Genomic DNA, 19,286 nt, shown 5'->3' with positions numbered 1-19,286 from the left:
GTTTTCGGCCGCCTCTGCACCGCCTATGTAGAAGGGACTCTGTCTATGTGGGAGAGACTCGGCAGGCCGTCTCGGCGTGGGCTATCGCTCGTGGTTATGAGGCGTTTACTTGGCAGTTCAACAGCACCCAATTTCGGAGCTATTTATTGCATGGTGATAGAGACCATATACCAGTATCAGACTGCCTAAGTGCCTGGAGCGTCTTGGCCTTTGCAGCCGCGCCCGTATATCGTAGCTAATGATAAACAAATATAATATTCGGGTGCATTTATTGAGATCCCTCTATATACGCCATTCTAGTCCCATTCTTGTCATATATACTGAATACTGATGCTACATACCGCATCCATTTTGGTATCACATCTAATAGGTAAGAAGTGTGTGATAGATTTAGGCGTTGCAATCAAAGACTTATAGGTATTTGGGATTCCGACAAATTGCTGGGGAATAAAGCCAACTGAAGTCAGGATTTACTGCTGCTTGCCAGCTGTAACGTCGCGGTAGGCGATATTTGTGAATACATGTAATTGCACTGTATATGGATCAGTACTGATCTCATAATGTACCTTCTAATGAGGTAGGGAAAGTGGGAGTGATCCGACTGCTAATCCGTGGTTAATCCGACCTGTGCGGGGGTTAGGGTCTGTTTCGAGCCGCCTAAATACACACTCGCACTCTCGCCATTTGCCGCCGACGGAAATAGTCTGCAGACCGCATCGGTCGCGTTACTGGGCAGATTAACTCGGTGAGCGAGCAAGTCCTGTTCAGCCTTGTTGACCTGCTTCAATGCGAATAGATTGAATATTTTACGTGTGTAAGTGCCCGAAGAGTTTTGTTTCTTATTCATTCCTCACCATTCCTTCCTCATGCCTCATTATCGAACGCAAAGATGAGTATTTCTCTGGCAGAGTGCCTCTGGACCGATATCCTTCGTCCGGTAAGGATACCGGTAAACCGTACTGGAGATGTCCTGTAAGGTCCGTCCCGCAGAGCAGTGCCCCTCCTGCCGCCGGCACTATCTCGTGACCTTGTCGGTCCTCCACTGACCACCTCTGGTAAACCTCGCCACACCCGAGCGAGCCGGCAGTAAATGTCAGGGGTCAGGTCGTGCCGCACTCACCGGCTCACCGCGGTGACAATCAACTGAGCCCGGCGAGCTCATCAAACAGACAGGAGCGCACCGCGCCCAGATTGCCACCACCGCGCCGCGCCTGCCGCCTGGTCAGAGAACGTGGGCGCACGGGGGTCCCCGGAGATTGGCATGTCCGCGGCGCAGGCTGCACAGCATTGACATGAGCTTCGACAGAAAGGTGAAGGCTTTGCTGTTCATCTAAAAAGGTCACTCAAGGACGATGGTATACAGACGATGAGGACGATGCTGTTAGAGGTCAGAGTTGATGTTTCAGTGTCGCACGGGTCGTTTCTGCTGTTAGTTTTGGCCCCGTCCCGTAACGATTTCACGGTGGTCGTGGGCGGGTGATGCAGAGGTCCTAAGTCGCCCGGCCCGGAGAGCCCGTTCTCCCGGAGGTCGGTAGCTAACCTCAGTCGGTCCCCGGGGGCGGCAGGGCGAGTATAACTCTGCGGGACCGGTATCGAGCCACCGCCCCTACCTGATTGGATTACTCTCCGGTGAATGGCGCACAATGGCCGCTGTGACGAATCGGCAACGATATCACATCGTCAATGCTATCGCACTATATTGTAAAACATCGGTGAATTAATAGAGGCCTTATCGGACGCTGTTGGGCATACGTATTACGTTTCTAAGAGAATCTCGGAATTCCAAAGCTCCTCGGATTTCGTCGGTTATGTGTTGCCATGTAATTAATAAGTAGGTACCTATATGATATTTTTGCAAAAGAAAATACAGACAATATGAATCTAGTGGAAGTTCAACTTCTAGGTTACCAGTGCAGTATTGCGACATTGAGAACTAAGAGTGCGATAACGTGGATCTTTTTCAAATAAACTGAACTGAGCTGAACTGGTAAGCAGCTCATTCACTCGCTGCTCATCTGTACCGCGTTATACGTTCTCCTTTGAATAAACACCCGTTTTTCCTCCGTCACCTCCGCCCAGACTGCTGAAGCAGCTAAAATGACATCACTGTTTTATCCTCAGCGTGACCAGCAGGACTGGCTCAAGTGTCCGGGTGTCCACTCGGTGTACCAGACCATGTTCCGAGTCATACGGGAGTCGGAGAACGTGGACGAAAAGCAGCACTGCTTCCTCATCCAGACCACGGCCGGTGAGTGGCGGGACGCGGCGCAGGGTGGCGTCAGAGGGGTCGGATAAGACACAGCGGGGGATCGAGAGGTCACGGGTACAGCGGCAAAGGAGGTCATGTTTACACGTCAGGTTAAAGCTTGCAGGAGAGTAGGTGCTTCACATCTTAGCAGCACTACATTTCGGAAATTTCATTAACCCGCGCCCTTAGGGCTACTGGCGGGCCCTGCCGCCCGTAGAGGGGGAGGGGTGTTTCGCTCCCCCCCCCCCTCCGAAAGTTGCCGAACGGCGAACGATTTCCAAATTCAAACGGCATTCGATAACCTTTCCGGCGAACTGCCTTTTGACCCAATTTCATTGAGCTAGGTCCAGCCGATGACGTCACAGGTCAGGTCAAAAGTCGCATTTTTGACCGTTTACACCCATTCTAAGAAATGTGTTGTAACATCGAGTAAAAGCATGTTATTGAAATTCGTCGATTTAGCATTTTTGTCTAATACATAATTTGCTAACGGAAGTCACCGATACCAGGTCAGACCACGGAAGCCAGGTCACTAAGGGTCACAATAGCCGTTTTCACGACGGCCATCTGGTACACATTTAGTGCAAATTCGGTGCAGATTAGGTGCAGATTTGGTCAAATTAGGTTCCGTGTATCTCTTAGTAGCTATCAGCTAGGGTTGCGCTAATTGCTTATATGCCTGCTTTGTAATATTATCAGATACCTAGTATCATCGATTAACCCTAGAACGCCTAGGGGGGGGGGGGGGTTGTATCAACCCCCCCCCCTGAGATTTTTTTCGAAGTGCACGCTAAACGGCTTGTCGTAGCGGGCTGAAATTTTCAATACCCTCTGGGGCAACCTTTGCGCATCTTTTGCCGAAAAAAATTGATCGGGTCATGTCAGGTCACGGAGTTATGACGTCATAAGAGGTACAGCCTCCGGCCGACAGTTACCAAACGTGTGCGCCGAATCCCTAGGTTTTCTGCCGGTGATACCCACATTGTTTGATGGATCATGATGAAACTTCCCATGCATGTTGGGGCAAGCATTGGCTGTCGTGTGGTGCAAGAAAATTGACCGGGTCAGGTCAGGTCACGGAGCTATGACGTCACAAGAGGAACAGCGTCCGGTACTATTTTTGAAAAGCGCCCGAACCACTATTTTGCTAATTCTTGTCACCTCAATGGGAATATGCAGCAATATTAGCTTCTATAGGGAGCAAATGGACCTCCCAAATCCAAAAATACAATCAGATTTCGAAAATTTAAATTTTGATTTTTCGAATTTCTGCCGCCGACTGTGACCTTGCCGACTTCCGGCGCTCCCAACGCGCCATTTTTAGAGCTAGGGAAACGAAATACATACCAAACGATAGAGAATTGATCAAGGAACACGATAGTGAAGGTTTCAAGTCGATATCTCCCACCGTTTTGCCGCAATCGCCGCGGAAAGTTGAAAAAGTTTGATTTTTTTCGGAAAATTTGACCTTTGACCGGTCATAAGTAGGTCAAATGTTGACCTAGGACCAAAAAATATACCACCAATCGCGAGATCTCGTTAAGAGCAATCCGTTGGTTTTTTCCGCTAAGCTCTACGACCTTCCGTTTCGAAACGCCAGGGGGGGTCGTAACAACCCCCCCCCCCCTGGTCGTTCGTGTTATGAGAAATGGCCTGGTCGTGCAAGGGTTAAAACACTGAAATAAATTCATAAAATGAAGATATTTCCTGTAAAAGAGATAAGTGTAGATTTGGTCAAATTAGGTTCATTCGCCGGATAGCCCGTCGTGAAAACGGCTAATATAAACCCAACCACGGATCACCTAACGGATCGGCAACTCTCCCCGCTTCCCATTGTTATCGGTGTACCCGCGGAGCGGGCTGCCATCTAGCGGCGCGGATATCTTCACTAAGGAGGGGAGCCGGCCGCCCGCCGCAACCAGTGTTAAAAGGCACGGGGAAACGGGTGTGAACGCAACACCCGTCCGTCGTTTTCATCCTCAGGATGTTCAGATCAAGTTCAAATCCTTCTCCTCCACGCAGCAGCTCTCGATCCGGGCTGGACAGGCAACTTTATCTCATGCGGGCTGCTCCCTTGAAGCGCACCACTGCTCCCAAGGGAGCACACCCGTAGCCGGGTGCAGAGAGTGCTTTGGGGGCTGGTCGGCCTGTCCATTCGGTCGGGCTCAGCCCCGGTGTCTCTCTAGGGTGCCTGTCCAGACCAACGTTTCTCCCAATTCCTATAACCTTTCCGGCTCTGCAATGGTCTCTTAACCCGCGCCGGGCCGGGGGTTGTTTGAACACCCCCCCCCCCTGCGTTTTTTCGCAGATATCTCAAATACGGCGGCGGGGAGCGCCCGTTTTTGGCATACCTGTTCGTGCATCTTTTCCGCACATGTGAAAATTGCAGACCCAGATCGCCTTAAAGGGACACTCCCACCTTAACATTAGTTTTGAGTTGAGATAGCCAAATTGGTGGCCATGGCCTGCAAATACCGGTTTGGGCACGCACAACATCGACAAATGCTTTAATTCGGAGATATGGAATTTCAAACTTGCAGTTTTCGGATTCTAAGGGGCTAGTGCATTGGTATGCCCCCTTAGAATTTGTGACGTCAGCGGAGATCTAACGATTTTTAAATCTTTTACTAAAACGTTTGGTAGCACGCGGTGGTATATGCTGCTTTGCGCGCAACAAATGCCGCACTTTCAAATTAAGTCGCTAGGAACAGCGGAGATCCCAAAAAGTAAACAAAAGTAAAAGTCTAATATCTTGAAAACCGGTGAATATTTTTCGATGAAATTTGGTAGATATTCGTTTTCGCTCTTTCTGAACCGAGCGACATCACTTTCGTGCCAATTCATTAACTTTTTTGAAGGTGGGAGGGTCCCTTTAAAGGGACCCTCCCACCTTCAAAAAAGTTAATGAATTGGCATGAAAGTGATGTCCCTTGGTTCAGAAAGAGCGAAAACGAATATCTACCAAATTTCACGGAAAAATATTCACTGGTTTTCAAGATATTAGGCTTTTACTTTTGTTTACTTTTGGGATATGCCCTGTTACTAGCGACTTTATTTGGAAGCAATAATTTGGCAGCCTTAAAGTGCGGCAGACGTTGCGCGCAAAGCAGCGTATACCACCACGTGTTAACGATGGTTTTAGTCTAAGATTTAAAAATCGTTAGATCTCCGCTGACGTCACAAATTCTAAGGGGGCATTCCAATGCATTAGCCCCTTAGAATCCGAAAACTGCAAGTTTGAAATTCCATATCTTCGAATTAAAGCATTTTTCGATGTTGTGAGTGCCCAAACCGGTATTTGCAGGCCATGGCCACCAATTTGGCTATCTCAACTCAAAACTAATGTTAAGGTGGGAGTGTCCCTTTAAGGCTGAAACAGACTCTTTCCGCGTTCAGGAAATCGCATGCGAGAGCCTATTCAAATACGTTATAATTCTTCCCGCATCAATCGCATCCGGGAGGTGCGTGCGATTGATGCGAGCGTGCTTCCATGTATTTGAATAGGCTCTCGTATGCGATTTCCTGACTGCGGAAAGAGTCTGTTTCAGGCTTTAGGTCAGGGCACCAGATCACGCCAAGTGACCTCACCTTAGAAAAAATAAGAATGCTCGTCATAGCTACACCGAATGATCGATTGCCTTGAAACTTTCAGCGATTGATAAGAGCAACATTATCTATAAAATGTTTATCTCGGAAGTTTGATATTGGTGACCTAAGGTCAGGTCAATTTTGCGGCCTCTCCATTATAAATAAGTCAATGGGAGAAAATTGAAAAAGCGTCTTGAAAAAGCGAAAATTGAAAAAGTTATTGCCGAAAAAAACGTTTTTCGTAAACACGGCTATTTTTTTTAGTTTTTGCCCTCTGGAGGCTAAACCGTTGACCTGAGGTCAAATCTAAGAATACAACTCGGAAAGACCTGTGAAAGAGCTATCGAATGCGCTTTTCCGCGGCGCTGTAGTTCTGTTAGTTCCCAAGTTATGCGTCGCGTGTTTCGAAAATTGTTGAAATAGACAAAATTTGCCTTTAATGACCTCTGGTGACCTGACCTTTGACCTGACCTAAAAATGACCGGAGTATTCCCGCCATTATTTCTTACGCTCTTTGGAATGCCGCTTACCCCGTGTGGCTACGTGGCCCAGAAGCCGAGTTAGGGGGGAGGGGGCGGGGGTTTCATACACCCTCGGCCCGGCGCGGTTGGTACCGTGTACCGGCCCGGCGTGGGTTTATGCTTTATGCAAGTATATTTGTGAAAGTTACAGGTTTAATTTAATCGGCAGATGAATATTTGTCAAAAATATACTCATGAAATATATGTAAGACATGACAACGATCGGAAAATTACCAATTTCGCGATGGACGTTAGGTCGCCCACGTGGATATGAAAACAACGATTTTCATGACAAAGGATACAAGCTCAAATACTTAACCTGTCTCTAACGATTCTTGCCATTCTCATTTATACCATAGATATCTTCTGAGCTAGCTGAGAAACCATGTTCCGCAGAAAAATCACTTAATTGGCTCCGACACGACGCCCTCAACACGCACGAGGCCGGCCGCGTCCTTAGTGAAGATAGTTAACCTAAATGCCCACCAGGTGGCAGGGGAGACAGGTCGCGGGGGGAGTTGCCGATCCGTTATGTGATCCGTGACCCAACTATACTGAGGTCGTGTGATACATGTTTTATGGTCCATTTTACATGGCAAATTCAATTATGTAGGATAGGTCGCCATTGCCATAGCCGGTGCTGCTCATTCTGTTAATCATCATCTCATTCTGCTCATTCTGTCAATCATCATCAATTATAGATGCCTTGTTGAAAGATTTCGTTGGCGATGGCTTTTATATTTAGTGGTTGCAAGTTAGTTGCGACCCTACCAGTCGTAGTAGAAAGTGTATCTTATCAACAAGAAATAATGTTATACGGCCGCACATGACATCAGCATTCAGCAACTAAATAATTTCGTGAGCCACTGCTACAGATCAATGGATCATCATTCATTTTTATTAGCACGGAATTTATTTATTTATCAACTCAGTCACTCTCATATGGCGGGCGATTCTTTCACGTCTGCTGATATTGGCAGGCAGATTGATATTCACGTATCGTATCGCCGGCCCGGTAGCGAATAATGACACAGTGTGTCTGACACCACTGACGGCGGCTGACAGACGACCGGCGATCCCGCCGAGCTCCAGACCAACGATCGGCTTTTAAGTACATTAAATTGCAATGACTGGGCCTGTCATTCATCGAATAGACTTCGGGTCACTGGTTACAAACAGCCCACATAGGTACCGTAAAGTGGGGCTATTTGAGACAGTGGGGCTATTTGAGACAGTAAGGTAATGGTATAGTAAAATCGCTGTAAAATGAAAACCGTTTGATGTTTTTTTCGTCATTTTTGCTTAAGCTGATGTGGAATTGAACAATGAATGCTCTGAATAACCTTTTTGAAAATTTCGAAAAGTTCTGAAAGAAATTTGCAATAAAATACGAAATACAGAAAAACGCACAATTTCAGTTGCTCGAAAAAGATCCCTACCTGCAGCTTAAAAAAGTTGAAGTTTTAACAGCTTCGCCACTGTATCTATCGCTACTTCCTTTTTGCTTATAGGTCAAGCACATTTTTCATGAAAATATTATATATTGTTAACGGTACTGCCGATTGCGTAACCCATTGTCTCAGAATCCCGATGATGCCCACCTGGTCAAACCTCAACGGATATGCCAAATAGCTGATGATAACGGTGATGCGATGCACCCGAGAAGACTTACCGCCATCTACCTGAAGTGCATCGAACGTTCGACATAAGCAACACCGGTGAATCGGTCGTGGTCATAAACGTGCAGTGGGTTCATGGTAGGTACTTTTAGCAGCAAGCAATATTTACATGTTCGTAGTGTAACATAATAACCCTTTAGCTGGTGACCAAACTAGTTATTCTGATGAATATGTGCTTAAAATGTGCTTTATCAGTCACTGACTCATTCGACAATCAACATATGTCTACCTTGGTTGACCAAAAAACACCATCGAATGTTACTTAACACATGAACGTACTGTTAGGTGAGCCTTTCCAAGTACTTGATGTGGTAGGGTAACCGGCCAATTGATACGGCATGCAGCGATCGAGGAAAATCGGCATAAAATCAAAACCGTTTAACATTTTTCTGTTATTTCTTCGCATGGAGATGTACAATGGAACAAACAATCATGCAGACCATTCACTCAAATGTTTTGGGAAACCTTTTGCCTTGTTTGGTTCATTACAGTGTGCTTCATAAGGTAGCGAGACTGTCTCAAATAGCCCCACCGACTTTCGGTATATCTGTTTTCACGTCACCGGGGCTATATACAAAAACTTACTTTCAAAATTTTACTGTCGATGACTTTAAAATAGTCCTTGATGATCATCCTGTCAGTTTGAAAGCTATGAGTCACATCATATTATGATAGCCTTAGCATACAGGGTGATCCAAAAAAATTGGAACCCCTAACTTAAAATGGCTGTAAGTCAGAAAATTTTCACTTTATTGACAAACTGAAAATACCATTAAAAAGAGCGTTCTATTCTCTATAAAACCAAGTTGATTGAATTTAATTATTACGATAGATATTGCCCTAGACATATGCATATAAAATTTGTGTCACGAAACTCAGTGAAACGGCTTTGAACATTATGCGCAAATGAGTCCTATTGACGGTTTGCTGTTCTTCTTCTGACCATGTCGCTTGTTGGAGGTTCGTGAATAAAAATAGCTTATTCACGTGCTATTATAAGAAAAGGAAAGGCTGACGGCCTGCTGATGCCAGTTGTCCCAGAGACTGCTGGTCCGCGCTGTCGGAGCTGTCCCCAAGCAACTGCAGGCCTGCGTGACGGCCCACGGAGCTCGCGTTGAGCACATGCTGTGATGAACAGCGGAAGCTAGGACGCGTGTATCTGTTCTATTGTGTGCTTCTGTGTAAACTTTTATGTAATAAAATTGAATTTGGATATGGTGTTTTTCGCAAAAAGACAACAGATAGAGTGCTAACGGATTTCAGCGCATTGTTAACATTTGACGATTTCGTTTCACTCAGTTTTCTGACGCTCATTCCAAAAGCTAATAGTGTGTCAATGCTTTACAACATACATGCACCGATTTGACGTGATTTTATAGAGGATTTAGTGCTCTTTCTAATGGTGTTCGCCATTTGTCAATAAAGTGAATATTTTCGGACTTATAGACATTTTAAGTTAGGGGTTCCAAATTTTTTGGATCACCCTGTATAGTGATGCAATTTTATACCCTACCGAAATGAAGTGTCCTACGAAAAAGGAAAAGATTGAATATAAAGGTCATATAACAGTCTTTGAAAAAAACAATTTTTGCCAAAATGATCAAAATTCAATTTCCAAATGCATGGCGTTTGAAAAATTATCTCTAGCGTGACCGATTTTCTTTAATTTCCTTGCAACTAAAACTGTCTCAAATAGCCCCACCCTATGGGGCTATTTGAGACAGGCTTTAACATAAAAAATAACCTCAGTCATTATTACTAGCTGAACTAAAATACACCTATATGAAACAGCTCACAGAGAACTACATTTTTGCAATTTACATGCCATGCTATAAGAAATATGAGCCGTCTTAAAGGGAGAGGCCAAAAACTGTAAAATCCGTTTCAAATAGCCCCACTTTACGGTACCTAATTGAGTTGATGCAAAGTGCAAACATTGGGGCAATGAAGGTTTATATATGTGCTTCGGAGTTCGGGCGCCATTCAGTCACTCAGACAGACGCAAAACATTCTTTTATTTCTTCCTTCATATTTGTTCAGCCATTGGGTAGTTGATTTGCCGTCAGTTCTTGATTTAAGGCATCGATAACATTTTACCGGCGTCGTCTGAAGCCCGCTCGGCCCGTCTGTCTCCCGGCAGGAACGTCGCACTACCTGAGCGTGGAGACGCGCCAGGAGCTGATCCGAATCGAGTCGTCGTGGCTGCGCTGTGTCCACCAGGCCGTGGCGCGACTGGGGGTGAGTGCCGACCGCTGGGCAACGATCCGGCCCGTGGGGAGACCATTTCAGGCTCCCCTCTTCAGTTGGTTCGCGAATATCTCAAAAATGGCGGACGGCAGATTTGACGGTGTGAGCGTTTTCGGCATAGCCATATGTAGTACATATTCTTCGCATGTATTTGTGAAAATTTTAGATCCTGGTCATTAAAGGTCACGCCAAGTGGCCTCAACTCAAGCAAAAAACGCTACCAAAAACCCCCAAAAATAACCCTACACCAAATAATTCCGCCCATGTTGTGTTGGAGCCTGGTGCTTACTAGCGCCTGCGGCTCTGCGCGGCCGGAGGAGCGACCCTCACCTCTCGGCGCGGTCTAAAGGAGTACCCTCACCCCCTGAGCGGCCCTCACTTCCCGGCACGCCCGGAGGGAGCACCTCTGCCTCCCGGTGTGGTGTGTGGTGTCGATGTTTGTCCCATCGGCCGCCGAGGCTCGCCGAGTGTTTGCCCGCCACTGTCGTCGGCTGACATTGATCGCCGCCTCATCCGAGCCAGGTCGGAGCTGAGACGACCGTACGGACTGACTGGCAGACACGGCGGCACGGACTAATCGACGGACACGGCGGTACGGACTGACGGACGGACACGACGGTAAGGCCTGACTGACGGACCGGAGACGTAATGGACTGACTGACTGACTGACAGACACGGCGGCACGGACTGACCGACGGACCAGAGACGTAATGGACTGACTGACTGACGGACACGGTCGCACGGACTGACTGACAGACACGGCGGCACGGACTGACTGACGGACCGGAGACGGAACGGAGACGGACTGACGGACAGACACGGCGGTACGGACGGACTGGCGGAGCAGAGACGGTGGCATGGACTAGCGACTGACGTATGTGGGTCTCAAGGCACGCAGAACCGAGGACAAGGGTCTTCCAATCTGTTATAAAATCGTGCCTAAGAAGTATTTGTATTAACATTGTAATCAAACTAAATTTTACGGTGAAATAGCAATACCAGATCGGCATCGGTTTGAACAATGTTGGCCCAAATATTTGGCATACGACTGCCATATACGTGTATAACGACGTACTTTGTACTTCCTTTGACCTTTGAGAGTCCATACCATCTGCTGGACTATGGGGTCGTTCGGTACGTGTAGAATCCGCACCGACGCGGCGGGACGGAGCATTCGTCTGTGACGCTCTTTCAGACGGACGGCGGCAGTACCTACACGACTTCTGTCATCGTCCGCAGACCTATACCGAATGTCTTTCACCAACGGGTTTACAGCTATACCAATATGTTGGATGTGAATACTGAATAATGCGTGTCCTTTGTTTGCGAATCCAGCCAGCATCCAGCGAATTCACAACATTTCTGGGAAGTGGGAACTTCCCAGCAAAGAAGTGCGCGCACTGTTTTTGAAGCTGAGTTAGCCGCTGCGCGAAAGGCAAAGTCAACACAGTCAAACACAGTTCTTGCTCCGGGATAAATTGTGGACTATAGATCAACTAGATCTTGAAATATAGATGGCCAGAGTGCAATGTGATTCTAACGAAACGAAATTCTTACATCGGAACAATAACAATCAAGAAAACTAAACAAAAAATAGCTTTTGTCATATAAAACAGTTAATAAGAACAATTGACGCGCAGTTTATAAGAACAATAACTTAAAGCGGAACATCAATATTTTTACGTCTCAAGTCAATAAAGCTAATGAACCAATGGCGATAATAGATAAACAATGGTTATGAAATTAGTGGCTTCTTAATTTAAACTATCATTATGTTTGCTTTTAACTGCCTTGCCAATATTGGTAATACACTAGTAGGGACCGTTTGCACATTGCCTAACCTAACTCTGTATGTCGAGAAAATATTTACGAATTTGATATATTTTTTGCAAGATATTCACAAGGATCGCCGCACGATTAAACGATGATCAAAATACGCTCCGTCGCCCGATAGCCCTACGCCTTTTTGTAGCTAATTGAATTGTCCCCAAATAGATTAACGTTCGCCAATCGTGTCTGAAACGTGTCCGTTTGCTTCCCCAGAGTAAGACGTTCCGGGTCAAATGCGACGGCCACGACTCTGGCCTGACGCTCGACTGGGCGATGGGCTTCGCGCTGTATGACAGCGAGACCAAGATGTTCTGCTGGAAGTACAAGTTCTCCCAGCTGAAGGGCAGCTCGGACGACAACAAGTCGCGACTGCGGCTCGACTTCATCTCAGCGGACGGCACCGAGCTACACACCAGGGTGAGTAAGAGTCAGATCAGAGTCAGAGCTCAGTCCCGGTCCCGGTTTGAGTAGGAGTATCCGAACCGAGACGAGTCAGAGTATCGGTACCGGTGTCCGAGTCAGAGCCCCAGTCCGAGTTTGAGTCTCAATCCGAGTCGAGTCCCAGTTGAAGTAGTGTGTGTGTGAGTCTGTATATGTGGGACTGATGGCTCTCCTGGCTGACCTCTGTCCCATCCCCGCTGGCGGGAACTGTGTGTCTGAGTCGGTGTGTAGAGGTTCATCGGCTCTGACCTCTGTCCCATCCCCGCTGGCAGGAGCTGTGTGTCTGAGTCGGTGTAGAGGTTCACCGGCTCTGACCTCTGTCCCATCCCCGCTGGTGGGAACTGTGTGTCTGAGTCGGTGTAGAGCCGTTCATCGGCTCTGACCTCTGTCCCATCCCCGCTGGCAGGGGCTGTGTGTCTGAGTCGGTGTGTAGAGGTTCACTGGCTCTCCGCTCTCGCTCCGACCTCTGTCTCTGCTGTCAGGAGCTGGAGTGCGCGGCGCTGCAGCCGCTGCTGTTCTGTATGCACGCCTTCCTGACGGCTAAGGTGGCCGCCGTGGATCCGTCGTTCCTGAGGCATCACACGTGACCCGGCCGCGGCGCCACGGCTGACAGCGGCCTAGGTAAATATCGAGCGCTGACTATATCCGGAGTAGGGGGTGCTGACTACTGCACCAAGTACTAACCCTAGCCTGAGTAGGGACTACTAACTACTGCACCGAATTCATGCCGACTATATATCTGACTCGGCCAAAGTCGGATGGCATGTAGCGAAGGGTATCAATTCTAAACTGACGAGCTCACCCCAGCGACGGTAGCACCGCAAGTGTACGATTGCTGGAGATGTATTCTGATTACCCTGCACTGTTCCAGGTCCATAGCTTAATCAAGGCCGTATATGCTTAAATATTGTGCGTTTCTAGGCTTGTACACACTTACCTACTTGGTGACCGATGATCTGACGAAGTCTTTTGACGAACATATGGCAAACATTGTTCGAATATCGAAATTTATTTCATTATCGTAGAGGTCGGGCGATCATAATCATATAATGCAATATGAAGGACGAAGGTTCATCAAATATCTGCAACTTGTTCTGCACGTCATGATTGGCCTTGAGATGCCGGTTTGGCGTGCATCTGCTGCAGGGCGGCTCGTTTGCATACCGGAGTTGAAGTGGAGACAGCAATCGCTGAACCAGGGGAGATCCCGTGCTGCAGGTAGCAGGCCGTGGGCAGACGTGCAGGCACGCTCACTCGGATGTAGAGTGGGCGAAAAATGTCGCTATCCTTGAGCAAACGGGGATGCCCTTCTGATTAGCAATGGCTGCTCGCCGATATTCATGGATGCCTCGACTCGCCGAGAATTTAAATTTGAAAAATGTGATCACATCTCCGCCCACGCAACTTATTGGTGGAGCATGTATACGAGCTTGTCTTGGAGAAATAGACGGACCGTCGGACCATTTACGAATTAGGTGACAGTTGGACTGGTAAGCGTATGCAGACTGGGTCACTGTGAAGTGTGCAAAGCATATAATGTCCGGCCGCTTCAGCCTGTAGGTAACTTTATCACCAGGCTGCAGCTCCTGAGTGCCTGTGTAGGTTCGATTCGATGGGCGACTTATGTCAAAATATTGAGATTAGGTACTCAGATGCTTGACATACCTAACAATTTCAAACTTTCTGTTGCAAAAAGAGAGGCCTAAATCCTAGCGGTAATAGAAAGAAGGGTAAAATACGCCCATACCTGCGATCTATACAGGGTGTCCCATAAGTTCCTTCTCACCTAAATTTTTCTTTAAGAGGCTCTCTTATTTAAAGCCACGCTTAATTTATTTTGTAACTGAGCTTTTTGGGTTGCCATGGCAACTGTGAATGTGCTCCACGGTAACTAATTCGTCTAGACAAAATATTTTTTGCCAGAGAGTTCACTTCCTTTGGAGACGGCTTACGCCGCAACATAGAGGTCTCTGATACGGGAACGTCTCGGTATTTAGTCCGCACTGGGCCATTCACGACGGTTGAGGGTGATTGAGGCCATCCAGTATGTAGCCAATGTCTGTCGCTAACTGGACGCACAGTCAACAAGTGACGCCGATGATTTGTCGGGAGTCAATCGCTGCAAGTTTATGCTCTCTTTTTGTCAGCTTTCACGAGTGAGCCATGTGGCCAAAACTGTGTGGCGCCAAAATGGCCGTCAAAAAGGTCTTAGCGTTAGAAAGTTGGTAAACAGGCTTTTCAGGATGTATTACCAGCTGTCTAAGAGTATCGTTTCGGGGTACCTACCTCAAGGTGACTTAAGCTCTACTTACCGGAGGGCTCAAAACAGTCAAAAACGTCTTAAAATGGCCAAACATGTGCTTCGTTATGCCTGAGGCTAAAAAAACTGAAGGGTCGATGACATCAATGTGGTCATCTGGACTACCTAGTCCGTGCTCGAGATAAAACACCCGTCCAAACCCCAAAACGGTCCCATATGGGCGACGGAAAAGGCCTTTGTGTCATCCAGCTTTATTCCTATGCAAAAGGCCAGGGTCAAGGTAATGTGGGGTAATATGCGTCCAGACACTGATCACGTTGCGAATGATGCTCCAGAAACAGTCTTGGGACGCAGAATGCTTCTCCAAGAAGATCTAGGAGGAGTTTCAGCTTTCTAGCTTAACTTGAACCGCAAGTATGACCACATTTTTTTAGTAGAAAATGGCATCCGGGAGGTCGTAGGCCCATCTTCAAGCAAGACAGTGCATCAGTGCAGAGGTCAAGCAAAGCATAAAAGCAGTGCCAGGAGACTGTGATAGGCGTGTGTGGCAAGATCACATCCCAGGCAACTCATCAGATCCAAATTTCATAAAAATGTGTTGGGAATATTGAAATCGAGGCTCGTCGAAGCGAAGCGGTGTTCCAGCATTGAGGAGCTCACGGCGCATGCCAAGTCAGTCTGGGCTAACTTCAAGCCTGCTATGCTGCCAAACATGCCGGTTGGCATGTCGCAGCATGTATTCATGTGTTTGCTTATGAAATGGGGAGCACATTGAGGGGTTATAAACATATCAAAACGCAATGTACTATGTTTTACATGCAAATAAAAGGTGAGAACGAACTTATGGGACACCCTGTATGTTCGGCTCTATTCCAAAATGTGGCGATGAAATCTCTGCTAAGAAGCCTGCGTAAAAAAATGGTAGGTACCTATAAATTCGTCAGGGATGCAAAGTAAATAGAAATCAAACTACCATTGCACCTGAACGTGTCAATCATCATGGGTTAAAAATGGTTACCTAGACCTAATGTAGATGATATTGTATTTAAATAGCGCCTATTAGCATCCATTTTTTTCATAGAAAGATATTAACTTGGTTACGGCCATATACAGGGTGTTTCTGAAAATGCTGACACATTTGTTTTGGTATTTGGAGGAATTTACTGCATTTAAATGCACGTGTTCAATACACGAGACGAAAGAATAGTTTTTGAAAATTTGTTTGACAGCATCGGTGCTTTCATTCAATACGCCGTATTACTGACACGAAGGAAAATGCTAAGATAGTGCATTTCTACTTCGAACCCAATTCTGTTGTTTTGACACAATGGCACTGATCTGGATCTGGATCTTGATCTGATTTGGACAACCGGATCTGGAGTGAGAAGGCCCAGGACGAGGTCGCAGAAGATCAGCTGCACCCGCCCCGATGCACTGCATGGTGCGCTGTGGGCAGCACGGGCATTATCAGCCCAATCTGGATCGAAGATGACGCGGGCGACGTCCTCACGGTGACGGCGGAGCGCTATCTGCAGGTGCTCGAGAAGTTCTGGACTGCGCTCCAGAGGAAGTGTGTGGACACCATCAGTGGTTGCAGCAGGATCGTGCCCCCGCTCATGCAGCCACTGTGACCCTACAGTTGCTACAGGAGCGCTTCGGGGGGGGGGGGGCTCATTTCCCGAGGCACCCCCACCAGGTGGCCACCAAGGTCTCCGGACCTCACGCCGGCGGACTTCTACCTCTGGGGGTCATGTTAAGGAAAGAGCCTACAAGAGTTAACCCCGAGACATTCCCGAGCTGAAGGCTGCGGTCCGCGCGTGCGTGAGAGCGGTGACGCCCCAGGAGCGCCGCCGAGTTCTGGAAGCAGTGCGCCGTCGGGTCGAACTCTGTTTGGCTTGAAGTGGTGGTCACTTCGAGCACCTGCTCTAGGTTCCGAGAAGGGGATCAAATAGTGATCATTGGCGATGGATGTGAATTTTTAATGATGACTGATTAGTTGTAGCCTATGACGATGAGTGTGCGTCAATAAACATGAGAGATATAGGAGAAATAAATGTGTCAGCATTTTCAGAAACACCCTGTATGACGCTTGACAAAATAAACACGACGACAATTAGGTATGCATGTGTGCCCTTCTAGAGATGTCAATCGGATACCAACTTTTTGGTGTACCGATACCAAACCGATACCAACTCGGTATTTGGTATTTCAATCCTAATGTGTTTGGTATTTTGTTGGTATCATTAACCCTCCCTAATGTTTAAGAGGCTAAGAAATCGGTAAAATGTTGGTATTTTCCTCATGTTCCCAAGTTGGTTTGGTTTCGGTATTTCTCCACGGTTTTGGTTGGTATTTGGTTTGGTATCGGTATTCCGATTTTCCGTAATTGACATCACTATGCCCTTCCCTGTCTTTCTAGTGAACACAAGGTGTCGCTTTCCGAAAATGATTGGTAGGGCCCAAAGGCGGCAGACGGCCATTTATGACGTGCTTACAGAGGTGTGGTACCCCAGATTTGCCTTTCTCATCGGATTCCGGTCACTTATTTTTTCGCTTTGGTAATTGATAATCAAAACTAGAATAAAAAAAATCCTGGAAATATAGGTACTACTGAGCCCTATGCACAAAACGTGCATTTATATTTTATATAGGCATAAGTGTCCGAGCACATAGGAACACAAACCTACTATGGACGTCAAACCCCTTGAGACCCCACTTTTTTGCGATAATTTTTAAATGCGTCAACTCTCGTTGACAATATTCTGGCAATGTGTGTTTCAGAACCTGCCGAAACTTTTATTACTAAGGTATTTTGACGCCAAACGATTATGAACGGTACTTCTCATTCACTCGTAATGCTAAGGTCAATTCAGGCCCGGGCAGAGGCTTGCGCTCGGCCACACTCGAGCCCCACCACCAGCGCCATCTGCTCTTAATATCATCTACCAGCGCCCGCTACCGCTACCAGCTACCGCCCACCATCAAGCCTGAATGGAGCGAGAGACGCGAGTGACCGGTCGCCGGGCAAGGAGCGCCGGAGGGGTAGGGCGGAGCTTAGCGCTGGCGTCATTACGTGGCTCCGCCCCATGAGCGCGTAGCCTCTACCCAAACAGCAGATTCGTTCCGTGAAATTTAACATTACGAGTGAATGAGAAATACCTTTCATAATCGTTTGGCGTCAAAATACCTTAGTACCTAATAAAAGTTTCGGCAGGTTCTGAAACGCACATTGCCAGAATATTGTCAACGAGAAGTGACGCATTTAAAAATTATCGCAAAAAAGTGGGGTCTCAAGGGGTTTGACGTCCATAGTAGGTACTCCCTTTTTCAGCGAATATCTAGCTCGATCAGGGGCCAAACGGTTCATTTCCCCATTTCATCGCCTGTTAAAGGTATCTGACAAAAGATTGGTATGGCTCAAATTAACATGGTAGGGCAAGCCTATACAAAACGACACCCCTGTGTGGACATTTTGACTGGTTGTTTTGGTTCATGGTGCGATATTGGTCTACTGACTGACCCCTGTTCCCCCTCTTTGCAGGCGATCCTCGGAGGTTGGAGGGGCGGATGCTGCCGGGGACACTGGCGGGGTAGGAGCAGCGCCGGTGTCCGGAGGAGCCGGGACCCAGCCCGCCTGGGCGGCACAGCGGCGACGTCGGTCCGCCAGCCGCGGGACCCGCTTCCACCGTCGGCGCGCCGGCCGCGGAGTATAGCAATACTCGGTGTTCCGCCGCCAGGGCGGCGCCACTGTCGCATTGATCCCTCGCTCCTCGCGCTGGGCCGGCCGACGATGGACCGCGTCGTCGACTCCGGCGGACAGGCGGCTCGTCGGAGGGCGCAGAGGCGGCGCCCCGTTCCCATATACTTGACTTGATCTCGCTCTGACGCCTGCAGCGACCGAAATAGCCACGGCACTATGGCTTGGCAGCTGTTACGAATAGCCGGTTAGCCGCTCGGCACTGGTTTAGAGTATTTTACTGGCGACTTTTCGCCACTCTGTTACACGAGGTGCCGGTGCCCGGTTCGTTATTCCTTTCCCTAGCGCGCATCCACTTCATTTGGTGTGATAATCATCGCCTGAGTTTCGCCTTTTGTTGTTATTGTCATTCATAGTTTGATGTGATGAATATGTGGGAACTGAGAATTGAAATGGGGAATGTCTGATAATTGTATTTAATAATAAATGATTCATTACCGCAGGCACGTACCCAGGATTTCGCCCAGGAGGGGGCCACCTGCTTTCGAAGGGGCCCCCCACAGTGTATAGGGTCCCCCAGGTTCCCCGGGGGCCCCCGGGAGTCATGAAGAACCTTTCGATGGTGGGGGGGGGGGGGCATAGTGGGTCCGGTCTCTCCTGCAGACGTAGGTGAGAAAACGCCACGTGTGTGGGAAAACGCAATTCAGTTCTTTACAACCTTATGTAGCATTTGGTTGTGATTTCTCGCGTTCAACTTCATCAAAGTCAATTAAAA

At 47.7% G+C, this 19,286-nt stretch overlaps 1 protein-coding gene across 1 annotated transcript in view; it reads left to right on the top strand.

Moving 5' to 3' along the window:
• LOC122390069 (gamma-1-syntrophin-like) overlaps positions 1-19,011 on the top strand; it is a 47,787-nt gene extending 28,776 nt beyond the window's left edge. The window contains exons 9-13 of the mRNA XM_043382692.1: positions 2,122-2,248; positions 10,177-10,274; positions 12,327-12,530; positions 13,037-13,175; positions 18,356-19,011. Of these exons, the coding sequence (XP_043238627.1) occupies positions 2,122-2,248; positions 10,177-10,274; positions 12,327-12,530; positions 13,037-13,141 (534 nt within the window). The 3' untranslated portion in view covers positions 13,142-13,175; positions 18,356-19,011. The remainder of the gene's footprint in view (positions 1-2,121; positions 2,249-10,176; positions 10,275-12,326; positions 12,531-13,036; positions 13,176-18,355) is intronic.
• The last annotated feature ends 275 nt before the right edge of the window (positions 19,012-19,286 follow it).

The sequence above is a fragment of the Amphibalanus amphitrite genome, unplaced genomic scaffold, assembly GCF_019059575.1.
Source record: "Amphibalanus amphitrite isolate SeventyFive unplaced genomic scaffold, NRLGWU_Aamphi_draft 000381F_arrow, whole genome shotgun sequence".
In the NCBI taxonomy this organism is placed as follows: Eukaryota; Metazoa; Arthropoda; class Thecostraca; order Balanomorpha; family Balanidae; genus Amphibalanus; species Amphibalanus amphitrite.
This window is presented reverse-complemented; position numbering and strand designations above follow the sequence as displayed.